The sequence below is a fragment of the Acinonyx jubatus genome, chromosome E3 (genome assembly GCF_027475565.1).
Source record: "Acinonyx jubatus isolate Ajub_Pintada_27869175 chromosome E3, VMU_Ajub_asm_v1.0, whole genome shotgun sequence".
Classification (NCBI taxonomy): Eukaryota; Metazoa; Chordata; class Mammalia; order Carnivora; family Felidae; genus Acinonyx; species Acinonyx jubatus.
Genome location: NC_069398.1, coordinates 36725250 through 36753200, shown reverse-complemented (window position 1 = coordinate 36753200; position 27951 = coordinate 36725250). Strand labels below are relative to the sequence as shown.

At 51.3% G+C, this 27951-nt stretch overlaps 2 protein-coding genes across 10 annotated transcripts in view; both read right to left on the bottom strand.

Annotated features, from left to right (window-relative positions):
* Positions 1-9240, bottom strand: part of RAB11FIP3 (RAB11 family interacting protein 3) — an 80908-nt gene extending 71668 nt beyond the window's left edge. Inside the window, exon 1 of the mRNA XM_053213414.1 lies at positions 8146-9240. Within this exon, the coding sequence (XP_053069389.1) occupies positions 8146-8847 (702 nt within the window). The 5' untranslated portion in view covers positions 8848-9240. The remainder of the gene's footprint in view (positions 1-8145) is intronic.
* Positions 9241-12601: 3361 nt separating this feature from the next.
* Positions 12602-27906, bottom strand: DECR2 (2,4-dienoyl-CoA reductase 2). Of its 9 annotated transcripts, none has more exons than XM_015074864.3 (9): positions 27440-27906; positions 26674-26742; positions 25463-25514; positions 24874-25009; positions 23746-23870; positions 23581-23674; positions 23263-23367; positions 19260-19352; positions 12602-13227 (listed from the first exon to the last, which is right to left on the bottom strand). In XM_015074864.3, exons 1-9 carry the CDS (start codon positions 27517-27519, stop codon positions 13100-13102), a joined length of 882 nt encoding a protein of 293 aa, XP_014930350.1. In that variant the 5' UTR covers positions 27520-27906; the 3' UTR covers positions 12602-13099. The 9 variants fall into 9 exon arrangements, 8 of the variants coding, with proteins under 8 accessions (XP_014930350.1, XP_026899557.1, XP_014930356.1 ...); XM_027043756.2 differs by having other exon boundaries at positions 12602-13224; XM_015074870.3 differs by lacking the exon at positions 12602-13227 and adding an exon at positions 17860-18624 and having other exon boundaries at positions 27440-27891.
* Positions 27907-27951: the final 45 nt, after the last annotated feature.

Genomic DNA, 27951 nt, shown 5'->3' with positions numbered 1-27951 from the left:
TGACCTCCTTATAGTCAGATCTTGCTGGCCTAGGCCTGTCCTGGGGCCTGTGAATACAAAAACCTACTTTACCAACTGAGCCACCCAGGCGCCCGCCCCTCTTGCTTGCTTTCTTAAAGTTTATTTATTTTTTGTAATCTCTACACCCAACATGGGCTCAAACTCATGATCCCGAGATCAAGAGTCACACGCTCTTCCAACTGGGCCAGCCAGACACCCTGAGGTTTGGTTTCTTATTGTTTGTCGATTCCCCTTCCTCTGAGCTAAAGTCATTCACTTAGGGTTTTGCATCTCAGATCCCTCATCTTATTTTTCCTTTTTTTTTTTAATTGTGGTAAATTAACCTTTTTTTTTAAAGTTTATTTTTATTTATTTTGAGAAAGATACAGAGAGCAAGTAGAGGAAGGGCAAAGAGAGAAGGAGACAGAATCCCACACAGGCTCTGCGCTGCCAGCGTAGAGCATGGTGTGGGGCTTGACCCCGTGAGCTGGGAGTTCATGAGCTGAGCTGAAATCAAGAGTTGGATGCCTAACGGAGGCATCCCTGTTATGGTAAATTAACTATTTTTAAGTATACAGTTCTATGCCATTAAGTACATTTACGTTGTTATACAACCATCACCGTTATCCATCTCTGGGACTTTTCCAACTTCCCCAACTCAAACTCTCCCCATTAAATACTAACTCCCCTCCAGCCCCATTCTCCTTTCCAGCTATGTGGTCTGACTTCTCTAGGAGCCACCTAGCAGGGGAATCACATAATAACCATTCTTTCTCACCACAAATTATGCATTCTACTTTGTACTTTCTTTCCACTTACTGCATGTTGGACATCACTCCCTACCAGTTTGTAGTAACGTCCCCCCCTCATCTCTGCAGCTGCACAGCTCTGTTTCATGAACAAACCTCAGTTCACTCTTCCTGGATGGACATTTCAGTTGTTTCCATATTTTACTCACAAGTAATGCTGCTATGAATACTGTGTGCACCTGATATTTTTATCTGTGGAGGTACATCCTCGGGGTAAATTACTAGAAGTGGGACTGCTAAGGCAAAAGGGTCAGTATGTCTGCAGATCCTGCAAATTCCCCTTGATAAGGGCCGTGCCACTTTGCACCCTCCCAGCAATATGATAGCATGCCTATTTCCCAACAGCCTCACCAACAGAATGTGTTCAAGCTTTGACATTTTTGCCAACATGATGAGTGAGAGATGCAATCTAAGTGATTTTAATTTGCATTTATTTTTCTCATCATGATGAGCTGAGTATGTTTTCGTATGTTTCAAGACCATTTGTGTATCTTTTTCTGTGGGATGTCTTCACATCTCTTGTCCATTTTTCTACCAGGTTGTCTTTTTTCCCCCCTTTGGCTTTCAAGAGTTTTTACATCAGTCTTTTATCTCGTGTTTTTAAAAAAACTTACTGAGAGCCCCTACTGGAGAACACAGTGGGGCCAAAGAGGTGTGTTAGGCTGGCTATGCTCTCTCATCTTCTAGATGAAAACCTGAGGTTCCTCCACAGATATGATCAGGGAGACCAGGGACTGGACCCTACACATAGCCCATAAACATTATCAGTGCTCTGAGGAGAACCAGAAACTGGCTACCCTCTGCTCAGACCTCACTCGAAACTCACAGCCTTCTACCATCCCTCATCTGTATTTCAAGTTAAAAAACGTTCTCTCAGGTCATGATCTCACGGTTCGTTGAGTTCAAGCCCTGCATCGGGCTCTCTGCTGTCAGTGCAGAACCCACTTTGGATCCTCTGTCCCTCTCTCTCTCTCTGCCCCTCCCCAGTACACAGTCTCCCTCTCTCTCAAAAATCAATAAACGTTTTAAAAAATTTCTCTCACTGGCTGAACTTTTTAAAATGTACTTTAGCAGGCTTTCAAAGGAAACACTAATGTCTCTAGTCCATGTGGACTTTTAATTCCTTTCATTATGGATAATCTATTAGTAAAATTTAAATTACATTTAACTTTTAAAAATATGACTAATCAAGAGTGCCAGACTGGATCAGTCAGTAGAGCACGCAACTCTTGATCTCAGGGTTGTTAAGTTTGTGTCCCACGTTAGGTGGGTATTTTTACTTAAAAATAAAATCTATTGAAGAAAATATATATATATATATGCATTCAATTAATGAGTCACTGGCAGGCAGCTTAATCAAACTGTTTACAAAACACCCCTAGGTTGCTCAAGATGGTAAAATGCTAAGCACATTGTTTTGTTACTGACCCAATGATTTAGGGCAATAATGGTCCTTAAAGTGCTGAACAATTCCTCCTGTCTGAACATATAAATCACCTACCTATAAACAAACTTAGGCAGCCGGTACCACACATCAATCATAATCTGAGCTGGTTAAACTTGCTTAAAGAGAAGTGAGAACAGATTATGTGAAATGAAAAAGAACAATGAATCATTAAAGCCTCTGATACTGACAACAGTATAAATTCCCAATCCCATGGAACTCTAGCTCAAAACAGGGATCTTAACAGACAAGCTCACTTTTGACTACAGCAGGATGATTTAGCTTTCAGCACAGAAGGCTCTAAAACTTCTGTAAACTTTTTTTAATTATCCAACAAAAGAAAAAGTAAAATAGATCATTTAACAAATTAGAATTCCAGGAGCTGTATGTTCTTAAATCCTTCTGAAGGCATGGGTCTTTAAAAAATTAGCTAGATCATAACCAGAGTAATCCCAACTTGCCTAAAACAAGCATTAAATATTTGGACATAAAAATAAAACTGTACCCACAGAAAAAGTTTCTTTTCCTTCCTAACCATGATACTGAATCATTTCTACCACTCTCAAGAACTTTCAAAAATTACAGTGCAATTCTTTTCACCAGGAAGCTCTCAGAATTACTTATGTTATTAGACATTGATGAAACCACCATCCCACCTAGTAGCCAACCTTTAAGAATTACAGGCATTTTTAACATGCATTTTTCCAAATATCAACACAAATTAAGTCTATCTTCGATAAGCGTCTGAACATGCTAACTAATTTCTATAAAAGTTCCTCAGAAAAATCTGTTTCTTTAGATGTGTTTTTATTTTGATCTAAAGCCTTATCTGAGTCAAAATAAGACATGTAAGTATTTTATCTTTAGGGTGTAATTTTCTATTTCTAAAGATTGTAATAAAATTTTTACTAGATTCTTTTTTATATGGTTTGAAATTTGTGATACACATACAGACACTACTTTCCAAAGTAAAATCAGTAAACATAACAGAAAATGTGGCCTGTACCTCAAATGAAACCAAGCCCATCCCTACCACTCACCCCCTTCTACAAATATACCTCCCCAATACACACACATACACACTACAACTAGTTTTTAGTATTTCCTTCAAAACTTTTCCACATGGACAATTTTCACAGTTATAATAATGGTATACAATTCATTCCATCAGAAGCACTAATCTAAATTACTTTGGTAGCTTTGTAATAACCACTGCTAAGGACCACATAATAGTCTTCAGTGGATGCCTAACTCTTGTGTCTGATATTTCAATTTTAACTAATGTTTGGACCCTGTTTCTGGAATTGAAACAAATAAGTATTTGGAAGGGAAGCAATTCATGAGCCTGGTGTGCTTTACAACATTGTCTGTGCGGTCTACATGGAATTAAATTCTTCCTATATGTCAGTTTCTGTGTGGGAATAACGCCTAACAATTCTGAATCTTCCTGGAAACAAGTAAACTGGTATCAGAGATCTTTAATTTCAAAAACAGGTCAAAAAGTGGGTTCAGAACAACAGACATGGGAATTACACCGTTTTTGTACAATGAAGCATTCATTACATATATTTCAATTTACATTTAAAAATTTTAAGTAGTTACTCTGGGTGGTGAAATTATAGGTGGTTTTTATTTTTCTTATTTTGCTTACTGATATGACTTAGTCTCATGTTTTTAAACAATGAACATCTATAAAAATAATTTAGCTTTTACCCACTATGATCTCAATTGTGTACAAAGCTCTGTGTATGTGTGTGCTTGTGTGTACAAAAAAGTCTGTAGGGAGATACACTAAAATGTTAGTGATACTTTTTCTCAGGAAAATAGGATTATTGGTCACTTTTTTTTGTTTTATATTTTACATTACTCTGTTTTCACAATTTTTAATAAGCATGTGTTACTTTTATAATATGAAAAAGATGCTTTTAAAACACTAGCAAAATTGCCTGTGATCCAAGCACAGAAAGGGACCTCATCTGCTTTTAGTAATTCATCCAACACACAGACCCAGAAGTATGCACGCACACCCCACTCCAGCTCCCACATGCACCTGCTCACACACCTGCATTCATCCTCTCTCATGTACACAGATACACCCACACTCAAATTCAAGGCTAGGAAAGAAACCAGGAAGGACACTGAGGCAACTGAAAGGTGCAGCCGTGTCTCTAGGGACTTCCAACTGCCCGCCAGCAGCATGGCAGGAACAAGAAGCAGGGAGACCTGAGCATCAGTGCTTCCTTCAGCAGCCTACTCATGCAAGCACTGAAGAGGACAGTGCCTACAAGGTCAGTGAAGGGCATTCAGTCTTTCAATGTGTAGGTACTCTGGAAAGGATCAGTAACTATTAAATGTAAATGCTGAAGTGAGTGTAATAATAAACATGAAGACAATCTTTACAGTGGTAATTAATTCCTTTCAAAAGTAAAGCCAAAAGAAACCAATCCTTTCTTACAATACTCTTGGAATTTGCCAATTCTGTTTTAGGATGAGTTGCTAGTGGCTACAAAAGCATCAGCCCTCTTAGTATGAAGGGGTCATGTCAATGAAGAATCTTCAGAAATGGTTGAGACCTTAAAAATAACCTATTCCACGGATGCCTGGGTGGCTCAGTCAGTTGAGCGTCCTACTTCGGCTCAGGTCATGATCTCACGGTTCCTGAGTTCGAGCACGTGTCAGCTCTGTGCTGACGGCTCAGAGTCTGGAGCCTGTGTCAGATTCTGTTTCCCTCTTTCTCTGCCCCTCCCCCGCTCATGTTCTGTCTCTCTGTCTCTCAAAAATAAATAAAAGTTTAAAAAAATTGTTTTTTAAATAACCTATTCCAACTTCACGACTAGTGCCTATGAATTCCTGCTTCAGTAAGATACAACCAGAAAGCTCCACTATAGTCCTTTTCCTCCTTCCCTCTGCTGATAACTAACACTGTGTTATGTTACACCACACCTGATCTACCACCCAGATGATGTAAGGGGAGCCAAACACACCATAACATTACTAAAAAAAGAGGGACACAAAAGCCTTCTGTATTATATATAGGAGCTGCTTCCATTAAAAATTCAGATAATCAGCTTAAATAATTTAAAATGCTTCCTTCATAAACAGATTATTCAACGTGCTACCTTTGAAAATTTGACAATAATCAAGATAATGAGCTGCTATCATCAAAGACAGTAATGTGACCGGGGTAAGAGTCTCATGCACTCAATATTTTGAAATCTCAAGGTGGAAAGTACAAAAACTTATCGTTATTGCTCTTATCCACCTTATCTGTTCCTAGGGTTTGTTTTTTTTTTAAATCACAAATGTTTAAAAAAAGAATCCTTATCTTTTAGAGACACACACTGAAATACATACAGATGGAATCTAATGTCAGGTGTGCACTTCCCACACGGTGTGAAAGAGGGAGCTGACAGATTAGCCAAGACTAGCACGACTGAGGCGGGGGGTTTCACTAGACCATTCCCTCTATCTTTGAACATGTTTAAGACTTTTCATTTAAAAGTTTAAAAATACTCATCATGAGGCAGAAATCTTCACTTTTCCTTAAACGACTTCGCCATCAGAAAATATTTCTTTTCTTTGCTCTTCTATAATGCATTCTGACATCAGACTTGGAAAAAGCAATCCTGAGTCATAATAAAGGCTAGCAAAGCTTAAAGCTTACACAGACACAAAAATCAACCTTTCATTACTCCGTAAATTATCTGCTCCAAAACAAGAGCTCTCCTCCACCATCCCAGGAAGTCTGTGCAAGTCAAGCTGAGATCACACCCAGCACTGCTTCTTCCTGCAGTCTGGGCCAGCAGACGAAAGGGGCAATGCCACGAGCGACCTCCGGATACTCGCCCATTCCACCAAACCCCAAGTCATCTGGCTTTGACGCCAAATTTAAAATTCCACCAGGAGCTATAAGAGCAAAGAATTTTGACTCATTTCCACTCTGTGATCACAAGAAAGCTCAACCCCAAATAGCACCCAAGTTTTTCCCACTGTGATAGACGAGGACAATTACAAAAGGTGTTTCTCAAATGAAACGGATTTTATGGCAGTTAGTAACACGAAACTTTGTGGAAACACTTTGAGCCACCAAATCTAGTAAGGGGAGAGCCACGTAAAGATTATGACTCAAAAGACCTAGTGAGAGTCCCTGCTGGAGCACTGACAGTCTGTCAGGTCTTGGGAAAGTGATTCATCCTTCCTGGGTTTCCGGTTCCTTACCTGTGAAGTGACATGAAAACCACCTGCTTACCACCACTTCAGAAAAAGGCGGTATTCCAGTGAAAACATACACGAACTTCACACGAGCCACAGAGTCAGGTTATGATAACAAGATCAAATGTCGTGTTTCTCTAAAATCGCTGCTTGGTGTAAAGAGGAAGGGTATGTTTGGGGAGGAGACACATGGCACTAGTCACTCACACACACACACACACGACAACCAAGGATGCCGAGGTGTCCTCCAGCCCAGTGGCATGAAGGAAAAGCATCAAAAGAAACTGAACAAGGGGCCCCTGGGTGGCTCAGTCGGTTAAGCATCAGACTCTTGATTTCGGTTCAGGTCACGATCTCATGGTTCATGGGATCAAGCCCCACACCCGGCTCTTCGCACCGCGCAGAGCCTGCTTGGGATTCTCTGCCTCCCTGCTCTCAAAATAAATAAACATGAAAGAAAGAAAAGAAGAAAGAAAGAAGAGAAAGAAAAAAAAGAAAAGGAAAGGAAAGAAAAGGTAAGAAGGAAGGAAGGAAGGAAGGAAGGAAGGAAGGAAGGAAGGAAGGAACGAACTGAACCAGCAATCACAATCCGTGCTGCCAATAAGGGAAACTGCCAGTCCTGTGATGTCTCTGTGCCGGTGAGACTAAGAGATGGGAGGCCCATCCTCAGCAATGTCTTCCAACACAGAGCTAAATGCAGGCAGGACACTGACGCCAACGCTCAGGATGCCCATAGGGACGCGCACCTCTTCCCGGGCTGATTCACGACCCAGGTCTTTACAGCTCAAGGCACCCTGTGAATACTCAGGGGGACACATGGGTCCCCTATAAAGGTTCATAAATGTTATAACTGACACCCTAAACACCACGGTGTCAACTTTACCTCTTTTCTTAGAAACCTCTAGTCCTAACCCTAACACCCACTTACCAAACGCGTGCACGTGTGAGAAGTCAATAAAATGTAAAAACTAACAAATCAACCTTGTAGGGACTTCCTACGACTAAGTATTTAACAGCGGATGTCAGAACACACAACCCTGACCTAAACGTCCCTAAGTGCCGAGACACAGGGGGAGGACAAACCTCGAGGCCCACCTTCTTCCGGAGCAGCCGCAGCCCTGGAGGCCGGGTGGGCCCACTGACACCCGGCCCTGTGCATCCTGGTCACCTGTCTACACCGCTCACCTCCTACAGGAGCGGAGTTCTCCAGTCTGCACGCACCACACGGCTCTAGGGCCCATTCCCTTCCCCTGGGGTGTATTTCCTTCCTTCGGACACAGAGGGTTAGACACGAAAACTCTGAGCGACCACGGTGTCCCGAACAGTAAACCACGGCCCGGGAAGAACACTGCCAACCACGCACAGTGAAGTAACTGTGCTCAAAACAGGTGTCCATCAGCGTGACCCTCGGCGGCGGGAAGGGCCGGGGGCATGTCCCCACGCCAGAAGCGCCTCTCCGTCTGGGAAAAACCAGCGGGTGTGGTGCGGGGCGGGGGTGGGGGGCGCAGGGAGAGAAGGTGACTCCCTCGAACAGAAGAAGCTCCTGGAAGGCAGGAAAGGAAGTCCAGGGAAATTCTGGCAGAGCCGAGCCAAGAAGTCCCGAAAGGAGAGCGCGGGACGGCCGGTGTGAGCCGCTCTCTCCCCGACCACGGCAGGGCCCGGGCGCGCTCGCCTAGTTACCTGCTCTGCCCCGTAGACCGTGGCGAACTGCACGAAGTCCTCGATGCGGACGAAGCCGTCTCCATCGCCGTCCAGGGCGTCGAACACGGCTCGCAGGCGGGGGCCGTCCTCCGGACACGCCGCGGGCTCGCTCGTTAGGGGGCACGTCTGGCTGAAGTCCGAAGGCCGGTCCGGGTCCTCGGGACCCACCTCCAGCGTCAGCTCGCCCACCGAGGCCGCGGGGAAGCAAGGGAAGAAGTCGACCTCGGGCCTCCTGTGCTGGCTGTGGGTGAAGCCGGGCACACGGAGACAGGCGCTGTCCGGGAAAACCGGGGGGCCATAATCCTCGGGCTCTGCAGTCCAGGACAGGAGCGGGCCGAGCTCTGGCAACTGCCGGTCGGGCTCGGGCTCGGGGTCCGGGCGGGCGGCCGGGCCCGGCAGGAGGTAAGAGGCTCCTGGGCCCGTGGCCAGCGCCCGGCCGCTCTCGGGGTGCGCCTCCGGGCCGGCGAGCGGCTGCCGCCGCTCCAGCCCCGGGGCCCGCCCGGCGCTCAGGCCCGCCCCGGCATCCGCGCAGGCCGCGGGCTCCGGGGAACCGACCGCCCGGCGCGGGGCGGGGGCGGCGGGCGCGCGCCGGGAGGCCCCCGGCCAGTCGGGCCCGCCGGGCTCCGGGTCGGGGCACGCGCCGCCCGCGGGGGAGGCCGGCCGGCCCGGCTCCATCTTCATGGGCGCGACCCCGGCCGCGGCGCAGGCCCGCGAGGCCAGTGGTGCGGCGGGCGGCGCGGGCGGCAGACAAAGGCGCTCAGGGCGCGGCGGCGGGCGCGGGCATCCCCGCGGCGGCGCGGGCGGGCGCGCGCGGGGCACCCGGGCTGCTCGGGCTGGCGCTCGGGCCCTGCTCCGCCCTCGCCCATCTTCGCGCGGCGCCTCAGCTGCCCTCGGCCCGGCAGCGCGGCGGGCGCGGGCCCATGTCGGCGGCGCGGCGGGCGCCGGAGGGCGCCGAGAAGGCGGAGGCGGCGGCGGCGGCGGCGGCGGCGGCGGCGGGAGGCCGAAGGGGCAGGCGCCGCTGAGGCCTCTGAGGAGGACGCGGAGGAGGCTGCCGAGGAGGCTGAGGTACCCACAGTACCAGAGCAGACGCCGCCGCCGCCGCCGCCGCCGCCGCCCGGGCCCCGCCTTCCGTTGGGCGTGACGTCAGCGCGTCGCGGCTCCTGCCAGCCCCGCCCCTCTCCGGCCTGCCTTAAAGGCTGGTGCCGGGCGTGGGGGGGGGGAGGCGCGGTGGGGGCGCCTTGCTGGGTAGTGGGGTTTCCACGTACGGTGCGCCACCGGGTGTCGTCGGCGGGGTGTCACGTCGCCGCTGGGGCGCGCCAGAACAGCCGCCCCCACGCGCTGCACGGATGGATAAACCGGACTAGCAAAATACCGAGCTTTGTACCTGTCCCAAGGGGACAGGGTCCTGCCTGCGTAGAGCCTTCTCACTAATTGATAAGAGAGAAGCCCGGTCCTCCTGGGTCAGCGAGAAGTGCACGTAGCTCTAGGCATAGCCGGAGGGCGGGTGCGGCGCCGCCTGCACACGCCAGCCGCGCAGAGAGGCCCGGGGATTTACCTGCGGTGGGGCAGAGGTGGGCAGAGGCAACGGCCGCCCCCAGTGTGGGGCTGCCCCGAGAATGCGGTCCGTCTCATCTGTAACGGAAGGAACGCGAGGTGGAACACTGGGACCTTTTTTTAAACCTATGACTAAGTCTTTTATTTTCACAGGAGACCCAGTGTAAACCGCCAGTCTAAGCCAGGCCTCCCAAACACTGTGGCTGTCTTTGACAGCTGACGTCTGTTTCTCTAGATGTCACCATCATCAGTGGGGAACAGGGCACCAGACAGGAACTCGGACACCCTGCAGCAGGCATGAAAGTGGAGACATGCTAGTTAGAAGCAGGTGAGCTGCCAGCCCCCAGGCGAGGTACTAAATTTAGCCTGCAATGAAATGTATCAAGAGAAAGTATGAACTGGTATTTTTATATGCGGTGGGCACACGCACCAGATATATTTCATAAGCAGTTTGGGCAAGAACCAAAGGAAATTGAACCGCTGTTTCCAAATGTACAGTGAGAAACAGTGTGGTAATTAACTGAGTCATCACCTATGACAGAACCCCAGGGCATGCAGTTCCAGGTTTTGTCAGGTTGGCATTGGGAAAAGAGAGGCAGGGGATCCTCCTCCCCAAACTCATCAATTCCTTATATGAGCTGTATGCTTTCAAAACATCTACAGTTTTGGCAAGAATCTGAAATCAAGCTGATGCATTTGACCAGACATAATTTTCAGAGGTAGTTAGAGTGATGTGTCAACCTTTCTCAATAGCTGTGTTAATGTGGGTGAAGCAAAAACAACTGGAGGTCCTCCTGCCACTGTACCAGTACTGGAAGAATCTGCATTCGCTGGTTGGCTGGCATGCCCAAATAGAACCTCAGCATGGAAAGCATACACCTTCCTGCTTGCAATAGTTCAAGAGACTCTGTTCATGGAACATTAAAAGTGACAAGTTCCTGGGGTGCTTGGCTGGCTCAGTTGGAGGAGCGTGTGACTCTTGATCTTGGAGTCGTGAGTTCCAGCCCCATGTTGGGTGTAGAAATTACTTAAAATAATAATAATAATAATAATAATAATAATAATAAAATTTTTTTAAAGTGACAACTTCCTGGTCAGTCATTCCAACAGCATCAAGCATCCCTTCTGTGGTCCGTGGGCATTTTTGATGTAACATTCCAGATGAAATGAACTAGCTGGGTAAAAGCAGCCCCTGATGCCACTTGGAGGCGCTCTTCCACACCCACCCTATGCACATTTTAATTTAACCTGGTAATAGTTACACAGAAGAGGAGGAGGGAGGGAGGGAGGGTGGGGTTCAGTTCACAACTGTTGGATTTGGGGTCTGGGTGAATGTCTGTGAAACCTCTCTCTGTGACTCTTTGTTTGTTTGTTTGTTTGTTTTGTTTCAATTAAAGTTTATTTATTTAGGGGCACTTGGATAGCTCAGTTGGTTAAGCATCCGACTTCAGCTCAGATCATGATCCCACGGTTCATGGGTTCCAGCCCCGCATTGGGCTCTGTGCTGACAGCTCAGAGCCTGGAGCCTGCTTCAGATTCTGTGTCTCCCTCTCTCTCTGCCCCTCCCCACTCATGTTCTGTCTCTCTCTGTTTCTCAAAAATAAATAAATGTTTAAAAATTTAAAGTTTATTTATTTATTTTGAGAGAGAGAGAGGGAGAGAGTGCATGGGGGAGGGGCAGAGAGAGAGGGAGAGAGAGAATCCCAAGCAGGTCAGCACAGAACCAGACATAGGGCTGCATCTCACAAACCATGAGATCACAACCTGAGCTGAAATCAATAGTTGGGCGCTCAACCAACTGAGCCACCCAGGCACCCCTACTTTTGAAAGGTACTTGAATAAACACTTATCTTTGGAAATCTCCAAGCACGTAGGTTTCCTTGATTCCTCTTCCCTGGTGGCATTTGGCTTGTGGGAAGAGATAGGAAGATGAAGACCAGAAAGGTGACTCAACAGAGTCCTGGCACAGCCTCATTGGACCCACCCAGGGGAGCTGAGGGAGAGTGGTTAAGAAACCTCACTTGGAAGGTAAGATTGTCTCTCCTGGGGTAAGGTTCCTCCACCACCTGGTAAGATTTGGCCATAGACGGAAGGAAGGGTAGGGTGATCCACAAGGCTCAATTTGATCACAAATTTACTTTTACTAACAAAAAGAAAAGGATTTTATTTTTAAGTAATCTCTACAACCAACGTGGGGCTCAAGCTCATGACCCCGAGATTAAGAGTCGCATGCTCCTTGGACTGAGTCCCCGAGGTACCCCACAAACCTACTTTTTTTTTTTTTTTTTTTTTTTTTTTTTTTTTTTAGTAGGCTACACATGGAACGTGGAGCCCAACGTGGGGTTTGAACTAACGACCCTGAAATGGAGACCTGGGCTGAGCTCAAGAGTCAGACACTTAACAGACTGAGCACCCAAGTGTCCCATATCTACTTTTTTTTTTTAATGTGTTTTTTTAGAAGATTTTATTTTATTTCTTTTTAAGTTTTATTTATTTATTTTGAGAGAGTGAGAGAGAGAGAGAGCAGGAGGGGCAGAGAAGGAATCCCAAGCAGGTTCCAAGACAGCACCCAGCCTGATTCAGGGCTCAAACCCAGGAACTGCAAGAACATGACCTGAGCTGAAATCAAGAGTCTGGTGCTTAACCCCTCTACTTTTTTTTAAATGCAAGTTTTTAAAAACCAAAATTATAGTAGGCATTACATACGATTTCTGCTGTCTGTGCTAGTCCCATGAATTTAAAATGGCATCTTGTCTTATTTGAACTTAACTGTTAGTGTGGTTGAGTATTTTTTTGTTGTGTTTATTGACCAACTGGAATCCCAAATCTGTGAATTGCCCAGTCGTAGCACTTACTTGTTTTTTTATTAGATTCTCTGACATTATCTACAGATAAAATCAGTCTTTAATATTGCACATATCTTCTCCCTGCCTGGGGGTTAGGGCTTCAAATAATGAATCTGTGGGTCACAGTTTAGTCCATAGCAACTTGAAAGAGATATTTAGAACAGATGTAATTGACAAAGGATCCATTTCCAGAATACACAAAGAATTCCTCAAAAACCAAAAGAACAGCAACCCAGCAGAAACATGAGCAAAGAATAACAATAAGCAGTTTCAGAAGAGGAAACTCAAGTGGCCATAGACACATAAAAAAGATGCTCACCCCATTGGAAATCAAGGGAATTAGTAAAGGTATCCTTGGACACCAATCAGTAGGAATCAAGTCTGAACCCGGCAGAGCATGGGGAGTCACATTACCGACACAGCTGAGGGTCTATGTACCCTTCGATTCCGCACTTTCACCTCCAGTACCTCTGGGGAGAAGTTTGCACAAGCCCATGAGGAGGCAGGAAAGGGGTGTTTGACAGCACTGGTGTTCATGCTCGCACGAAGAGACTGCTGAATGGCTGAGGTGTCGTCGATGGTGAGGGAATGCTTCGTAGCAGGTCTGATGGATGAACCACAGGTGCACACGTCAGCGTGTGCCGACTTCTGAAATGCACTGCTGATAAAAGCAAGTTACGGAACAGAGACTGTGTAATACCCATTTCTGCAAAGGTTAAAAATGTGGTCAATGACCACAAATTGCTGCAAATATGTTCATTTGTAGTAAAAATAACAAAACAAGAGTGGGAGTTATGTTGAGGGGCTGGAAGAAGAAAGGGGCACAGGGTAAAATTTTAGCTATATTGCTATGTCCCTGCAAGACACAAAGGCTGAGCACACATAGGACAAAGGATCAGCATCTGGTAAATGTGGGTAGGGAATACCTGGATGTCTTGTGCTATTTTCCAGGCTGGTCCATATGTTTTAAGAATTTCACTGGGGCGCCTGGGTGATTCAGTCGGTTGAGTGTCCGACCTCAGCTCAGGTCGTGATCTTGAAGTTCACGAGTTTGAGTCCCACGTTGGGCTCTCTGCTGACTGCTCAGAGCCTGGAGCCTGGTTCGGATTCTTTGTCTCCCTTGCCCTTTCTGCCCCTCCCCTGCGCTCGCCCGCTCTCTCTCTCTCAGAAATAAACAAACATTAAAAAAAATCGAAGTTGTAAACAGTTAAAATTAGGTAAATAAATATTTTACCCAAAGTCTCAAAGATACCTGTCTATGGGGGCGCCTGGCTGGCTTGGTTGGTAAAGCATGTGACTTTTGATCTTGGGGCGGTGAGTTTGAGCCCCATGTTGGGTATACAGATTACTTAAAATATTTTATTTTTTTTAATGTTTATTTTTATTTTTGAGAGAGACAGTGCACTAGCAGGGGAGGGGCAGAGAGAGGGGGGTGGAGGGCCCATAGGAGGCTCTGAGTTGACAACAGAGAGCCCAACATGGGGCTCAAACTCACGGTGAGATCATGACCTGAGCCAAAGTCAGATGCTTAACCAACTGAGTCACCCAGGTGCCCCTTAAAAAATATATATATATATAAAGATATCTGCCTGTATTTATAGTTTTTCCTTTCGCAAGTATGTCTTTAATTCATTTGGAATTTTTTTATTTTGATGTGATGTGAGATAGAGACCCAGCTTTATTTTTCTCACTTAATAGCCAGTTTCATCAAAACTATCTGTTCTTTCCCCACCCTTGTGAGGTCTTCTCTATCAGCCATTTTATTTTCTTTTAAAAAAATTTTTTTAATCTTTATTTTTGGGAGAGAGACAGGGCAAGAGTGGGGGAGGGGCAGAGAGAGAGAGGGAAACACAGAATCTGAAGCAGGTTCCAGGCTCGGAGCTGTCAGCACAGAGCCCGACGTGGGGCTCAAACTCATGAACCATGAGATCATGACCTGAGCCGAAGTCAGACGCTCAACCGACTGAGCCACCCAGACGCCCCGTATCAGCCATTTTATTTTAATATTTGAAAGTCATTTGTGTAACTTGCTGGGGAATAAGGAGGCGTCAAAAATGAAGGGATGATGAGAACACGGATCAGAGAACTGGGAAGCAGGCTCTTGGGTAGCGAAGGCTCTTCCCAAGGTCCTTCCTTCAGTGAGCTCTGGGGGCCAGGCTGCTGCACATCTGTGCTCAGAGCCAGCCCTGAGTCCCAGAGCTCAAAGTCCAGGCTGGAGCCAGCCAGTGGTCAAGTGAGAGCCTTGTGCAGGGCATCATGGGGCAGCTGGCACCCCAGGAAGGCCATGAGGGTGGCCTGGAGATGGGCACAGGAGGAGGGCGAAGCTCTATTCTGGGGAAAGAAGGGACCGGCCACAGACCTATGATGGGGCCAGGGTGACAAAGGAGCAGGACCACCAAGCAGACCTACACTTGGTGCTCCAGAAAAGGGCCCAGCACCTCTTCCTACTGTCCCCACCTTTCTCCCAAGTAGCTCCCCTCCTTTCTGTCTGGTCTCGCCTTGTCCTCCCACGCCCTGAGTTGTCATTCCGGACAGGTCATCTAAGGGCAGGGGCATAGGTAGAGGTGAGAGAGGATTAACAAGGGGTGGGAGGAAACTTCTGCAGGTGACGGTGATTGTGGTAATATTTTCATGGATATAGACCTAGAGAACTCTTCAAATTATACACTTCACATACAATGTATTGTATGTCAGTTACACCTCAATCAAGCCCTAAACAAAAACTTCAGGCCAACTATTTCTAATTCTCAGTATTGAAAACTAGATTAACATTTTGCACTTAGTAAGTAAACTTGGAAGTGAATTTTCCGTCTAGATCGCTCCCTCCCCCGCTAGCCTCCAGCAGTGGAGAGCACAGAGCCACACTCGTGTTTACTGATATTTTATTCCGTGGGGAAGGATTTTTTTCATCGCCTTAAAATTTAGTAAAGTACATTCCTCAGAGTAAAAATAGAACATGAGTTTGTAAAAGCACAGTCTAATTCCTCCTGACTCAGCGGAGGTTTGGATGGTTTTCTTATTTAAACGTTTCACTCTGACGTTGTCGTTACCTGCTCGCATCTTCCTGTGATGACGGGCCTCGCCAGTCCCCGCAGCCGTGCCCAGACCGCTGTGTAGCCTACGGTCGGTCTGCACCCACCTCACCTCCCCCCGGGGCCCAAAGCATGGCTGGGGGATGGGCGTGAGGAGCTAGCAGGGAGAGTTTTGTGCGGGATTCAGAGCTTCTCTTCTTTGGCCACAGGTCACGCTTTTTGAAGAGTTGAAGATGTAATTTCCATCATTCTTCTCCCATCACGTAAAAATTGTCCAAGTTACATGTGGTGGCAGAAGAGATAATTCTGCGTATTTCTTTTTTTTTTAATGTTTATTTATTTTTTTGGGGGGGGGGCAGGGAGAGAATCCCAAGCAGGCTCTTTGCTCGATCTTGCAAACTGTGAGATCATGACCTGAGCCAAAATCAAGAGTCTAGGGCTTAATCAACTGAGTCACCCAGGCGCCCCCGCAATTCTGCAGATTTATGACACACATCTCTCATCCCTCCACCGACACCTGTCAGGTACTGTCTCCTCGAGATGCTCTGACGTTCGGATCTGATGAGGTGCCCCTCAAACTCCAAGAATTGGCAATAAAACTATCCTCTGAGAATTGAGTTAGTGAGACCCATATTGATTACATTTATTACTGGAAGAAATAATACAAGAGGTAATCAAAACAAATGAATAAAGAGTCATAGAATCCTCTGCTTGTTGAGAAAGTTATGTGGGTCTGCTCCCAACGATCTGCACCAGAGTCCAGGGAGAACCCTGTGAAATCCATCAACTCCCTGTCTGGGGGGTGGGGGTGGGGGGGTACTGTTTCACCAAAGAACCGAGTTACAAAGGGCAAGGAAAAGGAAAGTCCAAAGAAAGATTCAGTCTCCACCATGGTCCCCAGGACAAAAAGGTTGAGTAGGGCAGAGCCCTGGCCCTGAGATAGGGGCGGGGAGTGTGGATAGAGCACAGACTTAGGCAATCTCTGCCATCTTCCACCCGGCCTTTGGGTTTCACCAGAGGGAGACCTAAGACTCACCTGGTCACTGGAAAAGAGTAGACACACACACACACACACACACCAGCACGCTAGGCTACACGTTGGGCTTTAGTGAGCTTCCTTGGTGTCAGTCAGGATCCACATGGGATGGTCTGCTAACACATTTTCTAGAAGCAGCCCCTCTCCAAGCCCGTGGCTGTAATGGGAGTTGCCGTGTTCATATGTGTGATCAAACCTTGGCTGCGGCTTATTGAAAAGCGCTAGACTCCTGATCCGAACGGAGTGAATGGGTACCTTTCCTCAGGACTGGGGATGTGACTCTGAGGGAAGGAAGGCAGCCCTTCTCTCCAGGGGTTGGGCTGCAGCTTGAACACACAGTGGCTGGGACCTGGTCGTAGAGCTGATGTGCAGCGAGGGGAATGTGCAGGTTCCCAGGGAGAGGGAGAAGTGGAAGAAGGAAGGGGTGCTCACCCCCGGGCCCTAGAGCCCTAGCACACCCACCGTTGGAGCCAGTGAAGGAGCCCAGGAGCGTTCTCACACATTCCCTCTCTTTGGATCTGAACAGCCAGAGTAGGAGTAGATTTCTTCTTTTTTTTTTTAAGATGCAATTAAAAAAATTTTTTTAAGGTTTATTTCTGAGAGAGACAGAGTGCTAGCGGGGGAGGGGCAGAGAGAGAGGAAGAGAGGCACAGAATCCAAAGCAGGCTCCAGGCTCTGAGCTGTCAGCACAGAGCCCCACGCGGAGCTTGAAATCGTGATCTTCGAGATCATGACCTGAGCTGAGCCGAAGTTGGACGCTCAACCGACAGAGCCACCCAGGCGCCCCCAGGGCAGATTTCTGATGCCAGCATCCAACACAGACTAGCCTCAGTATCCTGAGGGAGATGCCTGAGGGGGCCCATGTGCCGCCAGGGAAACCCTACCCTGGAGAGTTCATCAACCCTCCTCCAGGGGACCTAGCTGCAGCGTGACTGGGCCTTTATGCAGGGCAGGAAGGAGCAAGGCCCTCCCCCTCCCGGGGACCTGCTACGTAGGGTGGGGGCCTGACCGCGAGAAGTGGGCTTGCTCTAATCCATAGGATAAGGACAAGGTGATGTGAGGGTCAGAGGAGAGAGGAACATCTACTGAGCCTCCAGTTGTGGGGGTTCTTGGGACTCCTCATTCTTCCCGCTTTACTCAGCGAGCCCACGTGCACAGATGCCGAGGCAGAGAGCGCAGAAGTTCAGGAGACTCGGGGGTGCCCACGCCTCGGTCCTCAGCACAAGCAGGAGCTCCGTGTGCACTTGGTGGATAGTGTGTGAGCGAAGAGGGGGATGGGGAGGGGTGAGGTGAATGACCCAGAGCGACCAGAGACAAACACGGGGAGGGCGTGCCGACCCAGGGACCAAGAGAAGGGCACGGCTCAAGTCTGGCTTTTGGGAAACCAGCCTTAGTGCCTGGTGCTGACCTCTGGGCCTTTCTAAGGTGACACCAAGGACAAAGCCAGCTCATACAAGCCATCGCCGAATTCTACCAAGTTACCATGACAACAGGAGGAGTGAGCAGAGAGAAACTCCCCAAATCAGCACTCCTTATTTCAGACCATTTTGAGGTTTCCTTTGCTTTCTGTATTACAAGGGCGAGAACACCCGAACGTCCGTTGCATGGTGGGATGTCTCGGGAATAATCTGTGTGGCTCACACGGCATAGGGTGAATAAGCTGGGATTGGTTCATTTATTCATTCAACAGATAAGGCATGCAGAGCTTTTCAGAAATGCCTATCTGCTCCCTGAGACGCTGGTGAAGGAATGGGAGAGGCTGGAAGGCTGCACTGCCTCTGTGGCTGGCAGTCCTCTGCTTTGGCTCCTGGTCTCACGTGGTTCGAAGGGATGAAAGCCGGACCCCCCCACCATCGAATGGGGAGCTCAGGGCGGCCCGGAGATCAGCTTCTATGGCGAAGGTTGCAGGAAACTCTGACCAGGGTTCACGTGCACGGAATTACCCGTCCTTTCAGAGAACCTGACACTTCCTGAGGGAATCTAGAGATGGCTAATGTGAAAGAGGACAACTTAGTTCTCTGTCAATCGCCACAGAGCCTGAGTGCCACTGCTGGGGCCGTCTGCCCACACCCCCGGTCCTCTCGCCAGCCTGTGCGTGGGGCCCACCAGCCTCACCACCAAGCAAGTGGCACCGCTGAGTGTGCCTGTGACCCAGGGGCCGCCAGCAGCCTCCCAAGACCCAAGGGACAACCTGGGTGGGTGCAGGGAGCCAAACAGAGAGGGTCTATCTCATAGCCAAATGACCACCACATGCAGGCAATCAACGACAGAGTAAAACAGTTTTTCTGGGTGTTTCTGGAAGAGACTGGCGTTGGATTTGGTAGACTGAGTGAAGATTATCTGCCGTCACCAATGTGGGCGGCATCACCGATGCCATCCACTGATGGCCCCAGGAGAACAGACGGGCAGAGGAAGGACGACTCCCTCTCCCTCTGCTCGAGCTGGAACATCCATCATCCTTTCCTACCCTTGGCCACCAGAGTGCCTGTTTCTCAGGCCTTCGGACTCGGACTGAATCATACCGCCAGCTTTCCTGGGTCTCCAGCTCGTACACAGAGAACGTGGGACTTCTTGGGGCTCCACAGTGGCGTGAGCCACCCCTCTAACAAACCCCCTCAGGTGTACCTCTATATATCCTATTGGTCCTGCTCCTTCGGAGAACGCTGACGCAGCAGTAAAAGGCCTGGTCCTGCAACCTTCTTTCCAGACTCTGTTCTCCTGGAAGTAAGCCATTGTTGAGTCCCAGCAAGTGTTTTTTTTTTGTTTTTGTTTTTGTTTTTGGCCAGATCCCCCGTGGAAGGGAGTTTGCACCTCAGCTGTGCGTCCCAGCCTTCAAAGGCAGAAGAGACCCTGGCCATCAGCCTACCTCTGGCCACCAGCCAGGTCCTTCCTCAAGGAAGGACCGCAACCCAAGCTCGGCCAGCGGGGGGGCGGGGGGAGTTGTCTAATGACAGCCTCTGCCTTTCACTGGCCAGCCTGCCCAGTAACCACTCTCACTGCTTTGTGTTTCCACCCAGCTGCATGAGAAGGACCCATTCGTCTGCCTTGCTGGCGGACATGATGCCACCACGTTCCGGTCTCCGTGACAAGAAGCACCTTTAAAGCAAGTGGAGCACCCTCTGCCAGGTGGCTTCTCAGCCAGTGTGGTTCTGGGGCCTCCTTACCACTCCCCTGCACCCTCAAAGACAGGTACAGTCTCTTTCCACGGAACAAAGGCTCGGGGACAAGGGACGTGTGATGTGGCACCTGGGGCAGAGAACTGAAGCTCCATGCTCTAACAGCGGCCAGCACTGTCCAGGAGCAAACCGGGACTTGCAGGGCAAGGCAGCCCCCTTGGGGACCTGGCTGGTCTGAGCACACCCCCTCCCACCAGGGAAGCAGGCAGCCTCCCAGTGCCTGTGTCTCAGGAAGTATCAGGTAGGAGGCGGGAGGCGGCCTCTAAACCCCTCACCGGAGGAGGACAGGTAGGAAGCACCCCCCCACTCCAAATGACCAGATCACCCATGATTCTTTTCAAGCATCACCCTCTTCCTCCTAAAAATCTTTACAGGGGCGCCTGGGTGGCTCCATCGGTTAAGCATCTGACTTCAGCTCAGGTCATGATCTCACGGTTTGTGAGTTTGAGCCCATGTTGGGCTCTGTGCTGACAGCTCAGAGTCTGGAGCCTGCTTCAGATTCTGTGTCTCTCTGTCTCTCTCTCTCTCTGTTCCTCCCCCACTTGTACTGTCTCGCTGTCTCTCAAAAATAAACGAAGAATAAAAAAAGTTCGCAAAGTCCAACAAATAGATGTTTCATAGTAAAAAAAGTAGTTTTTAAAATTTGTTTATTTATTCTGAGAGAGAGAGAAAGCGGGGGAGGGGAAGAGAGAGAGAGAGAGAGAGAGAGAGAGAGAGAGAGAGAATGAATCCCAGGCAGGCTCCACTGTCAGCACAGGGCTGGATTCCACGAACCGTAAACTCCCGACCCGAGCCAAAATCAAGAGTCAGACCCTCAACCGACTGTGCCCCCGAGGCGCCCGAGGCCAGAATTTTCTGAGCCCTTTGGAACTATGGGGGGTGCTGATGAAGACAATGGCCAGCTGGAGGACCTAGAAAGTAGTCTCTGAATGGCAAAGGACTAAGTCCACTAGGACGTCCCAGCAAAGGACAGACTGGCTCCGGGACAGGTGGGGAGCAACCCAGCCCGTGTCACCAAAGGCTGATAGGGATGGGTGACCCCCAGGCGGGGGGGATCCCGTATGCAGCCCGACACCCTGGTAAGGGGATCCAGGATACCAGGCCTGGGGTGGGAGGGGTCAAAGATGCTTTTCCAGGCTCCCTGGTTTGGCTTCCTGGTTTAGTCGAATAAGATCCCAAAATGGAAGAGCCAGGAAGGGAAGACAGGGAGCCTGAAAGGCCCGCTTTCTGCAGCAGGGCTGCCTCGGGACACCCATGGGACACCCGCTTTCTGCAGCAGCAGAATGAAGGCCTCCCAGGCCGGGGCGAGGCAGGGCAGGCACGTGGGGCAGCACCTTGGCTGCATCCCCACTCCTGGGGCAGCTCTGGAATGTCAAAGCCCCTCTGGCGACACCCGCGTGGTGCGGGCAGCTCAGCGGGCAGCATCATAGCCTGGTCACTCCTGCCCGAGCACGGGAGATGGGGCCGGGGGGAGGGAAGGTGGACACAGCATGGCTCCCAGGGGAGAGGCCAGTCTCGGATTCAGGTGCCGCTGCACTGTCCAGTTTGATGCTCTCTGTGGGTGGGAGGCAGGTCCTGGAAAGAGCACCGCAGGAGGCGTCCCAAGAGGGGTTGTGGACAAGATTCCCTTCAGAAGGCCTCCTTTGCCCCAGACACCTGTCTGGAATTGCAGCAGATGCCAAGGTCACGGGGGAAGACCGAGGGGCGCCAGCGTCTGCCTCCTGCGCAGCCCCTGGCAGCACCCAGGAAGCATGCTGCAGATCCCCGTCAGCGCCGGGCCAGGAGAGCAGGCTGCCGGGCCCCATGCGTCTCCCAGGGGGATGGACGCCAGCAACCCCTTCTGCAACCTTCCAGAGCTCCCCAAGATGAGTGTCCCTCAGCCCAGTGACTGTGGTGCCAGCCTGGGGCGCACTCCCTCCCACTGCCCGGTCACCCGCGTGCCCCGGGCACTGAGAACGTGTCTGCCAGCAAGCAAACCACAGAGGGCCTCAGAAGAGGGGCTTCTCAGCCTCACCTGTGCCCACCAACAAAGCCACCTCCAGGGTGGATGGGGGTCATTACGGAACCAACCATGGCTCCACGCTGTAACCATATGCTGTGAGCTCCTGGGGTATCCCTCCACCACATCCACCCCTCAGACAGGACAGGAGTCAGCAATGACCCTAGAATGTTCCTGCCCTCAGCCTGAAGTTGGGGACCCAGGAGGCTTGGGGGACAGAGGGGCTCAGAGGCAGAGCCACCTCCTCAGCCTTCCTCAGAGGAATATGCTGCTCAGGGAACTAGGGTGAGCAGTCCTCAGAGGCTGGCCGCAGCACGGAGATTAGTGGGAGAGAAGGGGAAGGCAGAGAGCAAGGGTACCCTCTCCCCATGCCTGCATGGGCCCAGCAGGCCCTCAGGCCTCCAGAGAAGGTCATCCAGGGGAGCTCCCAAAGAGGGGGGTTCCCATCTGCTGCAGGCAAGCATGCCCGTCCTGATTTGCAGAGAGGCCCTGAGGTCTGGGGTGCAACTACATTGGGCCAGGCCCCCTCCCAGCACCACCCCACCAGCTCAAAAAGACGCCTCCCTGGCCTTGCCCTACCCACGGCTTGGCCTACTGGGGTAGTCGAAACCCAAAAGTTCCCAAGAACACATCTAGAAATACACCCAAGGGACGGAGGTGAAACACAACAGGGCCCAGCAGTGCCCATCAGCCCCCCGGGTGGGGGTTTCGGGGAGGGGGCCAAGGACACGGGTGAACCCTAAAGGTGGGAGCAGCACATCACCTAGAGCTTAGCAGAGAAGGATTCAAAATCTGCCAGTAACTTGAGGTCGTTAGGGAGTGTCAGCCACGCCCCGCCGTCCACCACCAGCACAGCGCCGGTCACGTGGGATGCCAAAGGGCTGGCCAGGAACAGCGCGCTGTGGGCAACGTCTGTCTTATTGCCCAGCCTCTGCAGGGGGATGGCCAGAACCTTCGTGCTGACACTGGCTTGGGGGCCACCTGGAAGGGCAGCAGGTGGCTTAGCACCATGAGCCCTGGGACCCAGGGCCCTCCACTCCCTTCTTTCCCTAAACCACAGCTTTCCCTAAACCACATCTAGGAACACCGAGGGCAGGGCTGGCACAGGCAAGGTAAGAAAGAACATGGCTACAGAAGCAGCACAGGGCTTTCTGCCACACACAGGGTCAGGGTTCCGGAAGCTCTAACGGGTATCCCACTTTGTGTCTGGCTCATACATCGAGGCCAGCAGCCGTGTAGCCTCTACCTCCGAGGAACAGCTGCCCACGTCTGGCTGACCATTAGTCTGTCACAGGTGTGCTCACCAATAACGGCCCAGACTTGGCTTGGGGACGGACTCTTTGCCAGCCCTGGGAGCCATGAGGAATCGGCCCTCATCGTGCGCCTGTCCCAGCCAGGTGGGAGGGGAGCCCACAGAGGTACTGTGGGGCACGAAGCTCCGGAAGGGGCTTACCCAGCCGCCAGAACCCCTCTGTGCCGCTGATGAGGCCAGGGGCGAGGCTGTTGACACGGATGTTCTGGGGACCCCACTCCACAGCCAAGTGCCGTGTCATTGCATCTGCACAGAAGGAAGGTAGGCATGAGGAGGGGTGCAGGGCTGCTCTGCTTTCTGGGGCGGCTTGGGTATGGGTTGGGGCTCAGGGCCAGGGCCGGCCCTCTCCACTGCCCACCACTGTGCTTAGCTTTACCAGGACACCGTGGGCCTCCAGGGACAGGCCGGAGAGGGACCCAACGGGAGCCCAGGCAGGCAGACCAGAGGGTGTGCCCGTACCCACAGCCGCCTTGGCAGAGCCTGCGTGCACTTGAAGCACCTGCCCCCGGCTGCCCAGGGTCGCAGTGATGTTCACAATCACCCCTCCGTGGTCCTGGAACACATGGGGGAGCACAGTGAGCAGGTGGCCAGAAGACGCCTTTCCCACGTGGAAAGGACGCTCACCCGGAAGAACTTCTCATAAAGCACACGAGACGTGTTGAAGGTGCCCAAGGTGTCAATGTCCATCACGGTCTTGAAGGCGTTGAAGGACAATGTGCTGGCAGGGCACAGGAAGTTTCCGGCCGCACCTGTGGGGTGCAAGGAGACAGTGGCTCGTGCTGGAGCTCCAGGCAGTTAGGACACAGGGACCCTCAGGATGGTCCAGGCTAGATGGGGGAGGGGCCCAAGCAGTTGGGTAAATTCTTGCATGACAGGGCAGGATGGATCTCCTGGGTTGGATTGTGCTCCTCAAAGAGACACAGGAAGTGCGAATCCCTGGCACCTGTGACTGAGAATTATCTGGAAATAAGCTCTTTTGGAGGCAATCAAGTTAAGATGACATCATCTTAGGGGGGGCCTACATCCAAGGACCGGTGTCCCCCTGAGGAAAGGAGAAAAGACACAGAGAAACACGAGGGAGGCCACGCAAAGAGGCAGGCAGAGACTGGAGCGACGCGGCCCCAAGCCAACGAGCACCGAGGGTCGCCAGCAACACCAGAAGCTGAGAAAGAGGCCTGGGACTGACTCTCCCAGGGGCCCGTCCGAGGGGCCGGCCCTGCCGACACCTTGGTTTTGGATCTGTGACCTCCAGAAGTGTGAGAGAATGTATTTCCATTGTTTTAAGCCACTCAGCTCGTGGTACTTCGTTAGCTGCAGGAGATTTATATACCCCATGTTTCTAAGAGGGAATTTCAGCAAAAAGTGAACCTTGACGTGAACTACAGACTGGCTAATGATACCTATCATTCTGGTTCACCGACTGTAACAAGTGCAGGATGTTAACAAGAGGCCCCTGTGTGTGTATGTGGGGGGGGTGCAATTCTGTGTACCAGCTGCTTGATTGTTCTGTACATCTTGAACCCTACTAAAAAAAATTAAGCCTATCTTTTTTTTAAAGGGAGAAGTTTGAGACACGAGAGTGCCCCAGCTCTGTGATCCAGCCAAGTTCATAGGATGTCCAACCTTCTCCGTGATTGCACTGACCCAGAAGGAGCCAGGGGCCCAGGACAGGAGTCCTGAGGCCCCCGCAACAGGGAGGTCTGGTACTGTGACCCATCAGAGGCCCCCGGGCCTCACCCAGCAGCCACTCACAGTTAATGAGAATGTCAATTTTCCCAAACTCCTTCAGTGCCTGGTCCACAGCAGCTGTGATGGCCGGGGGAGCGCGAACGTCCAGAGACAAAGGCAGGCATCGCTGGCCAGTGGCAGCAGCCAGCTTTCTGGCAGCCTAGAAGCCAGATGGGAAGAGAAGTGGACAGCGGCCCAGTGGCCTTGGCCTGGAGCCAGGATCTTCCTTCCACATTACCCTCCAGGCCACTGGTCACTGGTCATGGGTCAACAATGGCCCCCGCTGACTTCTCGTCCCCGAGACCAGCTGTGGCAGGGGTGAGACTCTCCTCCCAGGTGGACGGGACCTGTGAACCACCCTCAAAATCCATATGAGCTGAGATCTCTCTTGGGGCAACAATACCACCCAACATGAGGGCCTCCTCACAAAAATTAGGTTTTGTAAAAAGCCAGGGGTGTCCCTGGGAGGAGGCCACTTCCACTGAGGTTCCATATCTGGGGGAGGAACAGGTTTTAGTGTCACCATCCTCTGGGCCTCAGGACCCTCCAGGCACAGGCTCTGGGCCCCCACAGCTAGCCACGGACGGGGTGGGCACAGGAGAAACCCACTTACCATTGACACTCTTGGAAGGCTTCTGCTGGCGATGACAGTGTGGCAGCCGTGCCTGTAAAGCGTGAGAGCATCAAGGCACAAGGGACACGCCCAGGTGGGCTCCTGCCCGGTGCTCTAGGCAGAGCTCCCTTCCCCCAAGGCTCTCTTGGGCTGAAGCATCAGCCCCGGGCTGAAGGCACAGCTGGCAGAGAACACAGGGGTCTGAGCAGAGCCAGCCACACCAATGGTGTCCACCCTGGGGTCTCCTGTCTGGGTCCCTCTGGCAATAGGGTATCCCAGCCACAGAGACATGTGGGCCGTGCCCCAAACACCATGTGCACAGCACTGAGGCAGCTGTGAGCCTCAGATGCACAGCCCAGGCATCTGTATGGGCCCTGCTGGGTCCCCCTGGCTTGGCCCCATGTGCCCTGGCCTCTCCCTGTGAAGTTGGAGTGAAGGACAGAGAGAGCCCCTTCTGAGGCCAGGGTCCCTGCGTTGCCTCGCCTCCTGACAAACTCAGCCTCACAGTAACAACAGCAGCTACTACCCGCTGAGTAGGTCCCATCTAATCCTCAAAAGGCCCCTCAGCACAGCTGGCTACACTCTGCTCAGAGCAGCAACATGCACAAAGTCACCAGCTCGGAAAATAAATTCACCTGGAATGGATGAATCCCCAAATCTCACCCAGTGAGACTCACCTCTCTGGTATGAAAAGTGGGGGCCCGGGGAAAACCGGGGAGGGTCTCTAGGATACCAGCAGGCTTCCTTTTCCTCAACCCCAGCCTAATCCTGGTCCTTTCCTGGGGTGGGGGTGGGGGTGGGGGCACAAGTGGTTGACCTGGGCCTGAGGTCAAGATCTCCTGTCCCAAGAGACACTGTGCTCTCCACACTACTGGGGTCAACTCAGCTCATCCTGACCCTGGCTCCACGAGGCCCCAGGGAGCTTGGCAGCAGTTACCTCAACCTGCTGAACCCTCCCTCTTTGTATAAATGAGGGTGCTGGGGCCAGAGTCATCGTCTCAACTAATCTCTAGGACAAGACCCTAGAGTCCTGCCTCCTTCAGGAAAGCGCATGACCCCTTTCATATGCTCTCTGATGCCCTGTGGCCTAGAGGGGTTCCCACCTCCCCCCAGCATCTTGCCCAGGGATCTCAGGATCCAGCGGAGTCCAGGCAAAGTGGAACAAGTTTCAGGGGGCTGGGAGTGCACAGAGTACACAGAGCAGTGCTCACCGCATGAAAATCTCAGCAATTCGGAACCCAATCCCAGAGCCACCACCTGTGACGAAGGCCACTTTGTCCCTAAGAAAACAGGAAGCACTTTATTTACTTATCTTTTTTAACAGGAAGAACTTTAAAGAGATAGATGCTTGTTGTCTTAGTGGGTGGGAGGAAGCCAGTGGTTCTGGGAAGATTTTGGCTCCCTGCACTGGGCACTTCTATCAGATTTGAATTGTTAGTAAGTAACAGGGATGACTTTTGTAAGAAAATGAAACGCTACTTTTTAAAGGCTGCATTCCTATGCTTTCTGGGTTTTCGGGGAAAAAAATTATTTCAACCTAAAAACCTCTATTCAGAAAGTTATCAGTTAAGGGGCTCTTAACTGGCTCAGTCAGTAAAGCATGCAAATCTTGATCTGTGTCAGGAGTTCAAGCCCACGTTGGGCAAGGCATGGAGCCTACTTTAAAAAACAAAAAACAACAACAAGAAACTTATCAGTGAGAAATATTTTCAAGACACACAAGCCTTCCTCCACCTGCCCCTCACTCCACTTTCCCAGGACCACCACTGGGAACACCCACCGCCACTGACCAAGACAAACAGAATGTGCTCCGAACAAGACGAATGTCAAAATACCAGAGCACTTGCGTCCCCAGCGCCACCTGGACATTGAGACTGTCCGGCCGCCAGGCACGGGGTCCCCACACACCCTAGTAAAACCGCAGGTCCCCGAGCCACCCCTGCAGAGGTTGCACGCCCCTAGGGACTCGGCCCTCACCGTAGCAGGTCCGGGCAGAAGAGATGGCGGTACTCGGGAAGACACTCGTCCTCACTGACGTCGGGCGGCGGCTGGGCCATGGCTCTCGGTGCGGGTTAAGGGCGGCGAGCACAACAGGGACCTACCCAGGATCCGACAGCAGCGGAGACCCACCGCCGGATAGAAGCGTAGGCGCTCAGCACTCGCCCGGACCCAGATCCGGAGGCCCCGCTAGGCCAGCCCACAGCCGCCTTCTTGCTCCTCCCAGACGCCCCCGCCCAAGTCGGCCCTTGCCTCTCCGTGACGCTCCGCCCACAGCGGCCTCCACTCTCCTCCCAGGATGCCCTGCCCACAGCGGCCCTCGCCTCTTCCGTGACGCTCATCCCACTGGGCCGACCTCCCCGCTAGCCCCGCCCACAGCTTCATTCAAGCTCTTTCCAGGACGTCCCGCCTACAGCGGCCCTCGCCTCTCCCGTGACGCTCCGCCCACTGGGCCGACCGCCCCGCTAGCCCCGCCCACAGCTTCATCCAAG

Bases quoted from the DNA above. Each gene is read 5' to 3' on its own strand.
- DECR2 (XM_015074863.3), bottom strand. From the start codon at position 27,519: ATGGCCCAGCCGCCGCCCGACGTCAGTGAGGACGAGTGTCTTCCCGAG. The intron at 26,743-27,439 runs GTGAGGGCCGAG...CTGTTTTCTTAG, and splicing joins TTCTGCCCGGACCTGCTACG to GGACAAAGTGGCCTTCGTCA. The intron at 25,010-25,462 runs GTAAGTGGGTTT...TCTGGCTTCTAG, and splicing joins GCCTTCCAAGAGTGTCAATG to GCTGCCAGAAAGCTGGCTGC.